This window comes from Octodon degus, unplaced genomic scaffold, assembly GCF_000260255.1.
Source record: "Octodon degus isolate 3935 unplaced genomic scaffold, OctDeg1.0 scaffold00205, whole genome shotgun sequence".
Taxonomy (NCBI): Eukaryota; Metazoa; Chordata; class Mammalia; order Rodentia; family Octodontidae; genus Octodon; species Octodon degus.
The window spans coordinates 645,001-648,965 of NW_004524781.1; the positions used below are offsets into that span (position 1 = coordinate 645,001).

General features: G+C 49.5%; 1 protein-coding gene and 1 pseudogene across 1 annotated transcript in view; one reads left to right on the plus strand and one right to left on the minus strand.

The window, feature by feature from the left end:
• Positions 1 to 454, plus strand: part of LOC101565587 — a 1,532-nt pseudogene extending 1,078 nt beyond the window's left edge.
• Positions 455 to 866: 412 nt separating this feature from the next.
• Positions 867 to 3,965, minus strand: part of LOC101592266 (glutathione S-transferase A4) — a 17,200-nt gene continuing 14,101 nt past the window's right edge. Inside the window, exon 7 of the mRNA XM_004644612.2 lies at positions 867 to 1,442. Within this exon, the coding sequence (XP_004644669.1) occupies positions 1,320 to 1,442 (123 nt within the window). The 3' untranslated portion in view covers positions 867 to 1,319. The remainder of the gene's footprint in view (positions 1,443 to 3,965) is intronic.

Genomic DNA, 3,965 nt, shown 5'->3' on the forward strand with positions numbered 1-3,965 from the left:
GATCCCCAACAACGTGAAGACGGCTGTGTGTGACATCCCACCCCGTGGTCTAAAAATGTCTGCCACCTTCATTGGTAGCAGCACAGCCATCCAGGAGCTGTTCAAGCGCATCTCAGAGCAGTTCATGGCCATGTTGCGGCGCAAGGCCTTCCTGCACTGGCACACGACGAGGGCACGGACGAGATGGAGTTCACTGAGGCTGGCAGCAACATGAACGACCTGGTGTCTGAGTACCAGCAGGACCAGGACACCACAGCTGAGGAGGAGGGTGAGCTTGAGGAGGAGGCCGAGGAGGAGGTGGCCTACAGCTGTTAGCTGGTGGAGTGTGGAAGCGGTGAGAACTCTTTATTCACCCACAGTCTGCTCTGATGATAACCCTGCCTCACTGTGTGCACTGCTGGCTCTGTCTTGACATCACATCCTGTACAGATACCATTAAAGCATTTTCACAGTGAAAAAAATAAAATAAAAATAAAAAACTCTAGTGACAGGGTGCTATGGTTTGTGTCTAGGTGTCCCCTGAAAGCCTCATGCAGTCATGGGGTGGAGTCGGTGATTGGATCTTGATGCAGGGCTGGGGTGGTGGGTATGCATGCTGCACCCGCCCTGGGTGGGTCACCTGTACTAAATGTAAGGAGGGGAGAGAGGCTGGCTAGCTGCTGAGCCGCTGCCCCTCCCCTTTGCTGTTTGCCACTGCCATGAACGGCTGCTCAGTGCCGTGTGCTGCTCTGCCTTGGAGCCAGCCAGGTACGGACTGAAACCTCCACTAACTGTGAGCTAAATAAACCTTTCCTTCCTTCATTTGGGGTGTTGGGTATTTGTCTCAGCAATGAGAGAAAAATAATCAAAACACAGGACAATAACAAGGCCATAATAAATTCTTTATTCTGGAGAACACTGGCTGCCATTGTCACCACCACTGACTTTCTCTGGGTCAGAGGAGCCACTCATGACTGCACTGTCACTAGACACCAAGCACCTGGAGCAGCCTGCAGGGCTTGGATACAACAGAGGAGCCGGGTGTCAGACAACACGAGGCCCTGCACCCTCATTATTGGGTGGGCTAACTACAGGAAAAGAGGAGCGCCACCCAGCCTAACTGAATCACCAGTCTCCTCAAAAATGTCTGCCAGAGCGTGTCCCATAACACTCATTTGCTGGACAAAAACAAGGTGACAGTTGAGGAAGGGATCTCGAGAGGAAAGGCCCAATTTATGACCCAACTGAACACAGCAAGACAGTAGTACAGGGATCCATTAAGACAACGCTGTGGGCACAGACACCCGGGCCCGGCTCCCACTCACAGATGACCACGTGATTCATGGCATAAAGACGTTGTAAACGGTTCGCAGATAGACGTCATCAGGGGGTGGCTTCTTTTTGCTGCCAGGTTCAAGAAATCTCTTAATTGTAGGGATGTTGCATAATTTCACTGAGTACTCCTTAAAAGGAAAAGCACAAAAGTTTGATGTTAGAGCAGAAAAATTAGCAGCTATCAAAGCATGGTGTCTCATTAAAACTTGTTCAGTAAACGTTTGTTGAAGGGATCTTACTGACCCCAGAATCCAGCCTCTGTTCAAAGTCTCACCTTCAGGTGCGGCTGTTTATAATTTTTGTCATCAATGGCAACATTAATACCAGTGATTGTACCAGTCTCACAGTTCACACAGGATATGAACTCATTTCATAGACGGCAAAGGAAAAAGCGCACTGAGGAGCAGGACCCTGAGACCTCTGCTCAAAGAGGAAATGGCCCTAGAAGTGCGTAGGATGTCGCTGGGCCCAACAGCATGAGAGCCGCCCACACACAGGCCCCGAGAAACCATCGGACGGTGTGCCTTACACACCAAACTCTATCCTCCCGGAACTTCTTACTTCTATTAGCAAATGGGCGCTTCTTCTGCTGTGTGGGATGGCCGATGTGTCTGTCATAGCATACAGCTCAGATGCCAAGTATTTTTTTTTTTTTTTTTTTTTTTTTTTGTGGAACTGGGGATTGAACTCAGGCCCTTGCACTTGCCATGGAAGTAAGTGCTTATTCCACTGAGCCATCTCCCCGGTCCCTCAGATGCCAAGTATTTTTAAAAGAACTTGGCAGTACTGAGGATTGAATCCAGGGCCCTTGCACTAGGTTACATCCCCAGCCCTTTTAAGTTTAGGGTTTCTTTCTTTTTAACTTTGAGACAGGAACCTTGCTAAATTGTCCAGGCTGGGTTTGAACTTGGGATCCTCCTACCTCAGCGTTCCAGACTGCTGGGATTATGGGCATGCACCACCACACCCCACTCACATAATCAAGTATGCCCAATCTCAATCTGAGAAGGTTTTTTTGCTACTTCAGGCTGCCTTAAGGGCAGGTCTGGTACAGCATCTGGAGCTGGGAATCAGACCGTGGTCCTATACGCCTGCCTGGGTTTACCCAAGCGGCGCTTTAAACAACTGAGCTGTCCGGCAAAGCCCTCTTAAAAAACTGAGAAGCGTTTTTTTTTTTTCAATCTGAGAAGAAAGGCCATCTGGTCTACTGAAAAATTTTAGTCATATATATAGAGTAAACATTAATTATTTTATTAAAATGTTTTAAGAGGCTATCGCTATTTTTAAGAAGCGATTCTTAGTAATAGCCTATTATGCACAAGTCACAGCGTAGCGAAGCATACAAACATGAATGCACCGGTCATTATGATTGATAAAAATACTAACATTAATTGGTTATATATAATCTGTTTCCATTATTACTTAGTTCTCTGTGTGTTATCTAATTTCATGCCAAAATTTGGAAGCTTGTTCCAAAGACTCTCATTTCAAGACATACTTGGAGTCTATATTTGGGTCTAACAAAACTTTTGTGCCTTTCCTGTACCCTTTATCAGGACAGGTGGCACCTCAAGCCACAGCTGCCATCAGATTCTAGTCTTTCCATGTTGACGCCCAGTCTGCTCAGTGACTGACGGACGAATGCTGGTGTTTAAGAACATGTTGTTAAGGTCTTTAAGAAAATAGCCACAGGCCTGGAGCAGCAGTCGACTGAGAGAACTAGGCGTCTTCCCGACCCTAGACCAGGGAGGCGCCTTCCTCCAGCGCTCGGCGTCACGGACAGCCCACCTGGCACTCGCGCCAGGCCGCAGGTCTGCGACCACGCCCCAGCGCTGCAGCCTTTCCAGCGTGCGAGGAGCAAGCCGCACTGCCCGCGAGGTTTGTGCGTTTGTCCACCGCAGGGAGCGGCTGAAGCCAGCCAGACGCAAGGCGCGCTGGGGAGCACAGGGAGCCCCGCGCGGCCGGCGAGCGCGCGTCCCGGCTGCAAGCTGGCTGCTGGCCCAGGCTGCAGTGGACATCAACCTCCTGAGGGCACAGTGAGCGCTCTGTGTTCCTGGGCGGCTCTTCTCTCACCGGGAGAGAGCGCTACCGACCTCCGCTGTGTCTTAGTTTCTCCATCCCCACCTGAATGCTCCCTAGACCCATCGAGAGCCGCGTGGTGGCAGTACACAAAAACACGCGCAAACTCAGGACTTCCGATGTGATAAGCGTAGGAAATACTCTGCGGTTTGACTTTCATGGACTCACTGAGTCCATGCGTATTTTCAAAAAATATTATTCTAGGGTCGGCCAGATAGCTCAGCCGATGCAAGAGCCTGCGCAGGCAAAGCGCAGGGACAGGGCGTTTGATCCCTGGCCCAACAAGCCATGCCGGCCCGTGCCAGGGGAGCTGAGAGGCGACTGAGACTGGGCGTGGCGGCACCTGCCTGTAATCCCAGTGCTTGGGAGGGAGGCTGACACAGCAGGGTCACTATGAGTCGGATCTGTGCACTGAGACCTTGTAGACCCTGTACTAAAATACTTAAAAAAAATTTAATCTAAATTATTTATCATGGATTGTTGTTATGTCACACGATTTTGTGGTTGTGTACAGTACTGTGTAGTATTTATGGCTTTAATGATTTTTGCCTAAAAGTTTTTAAAATATATAA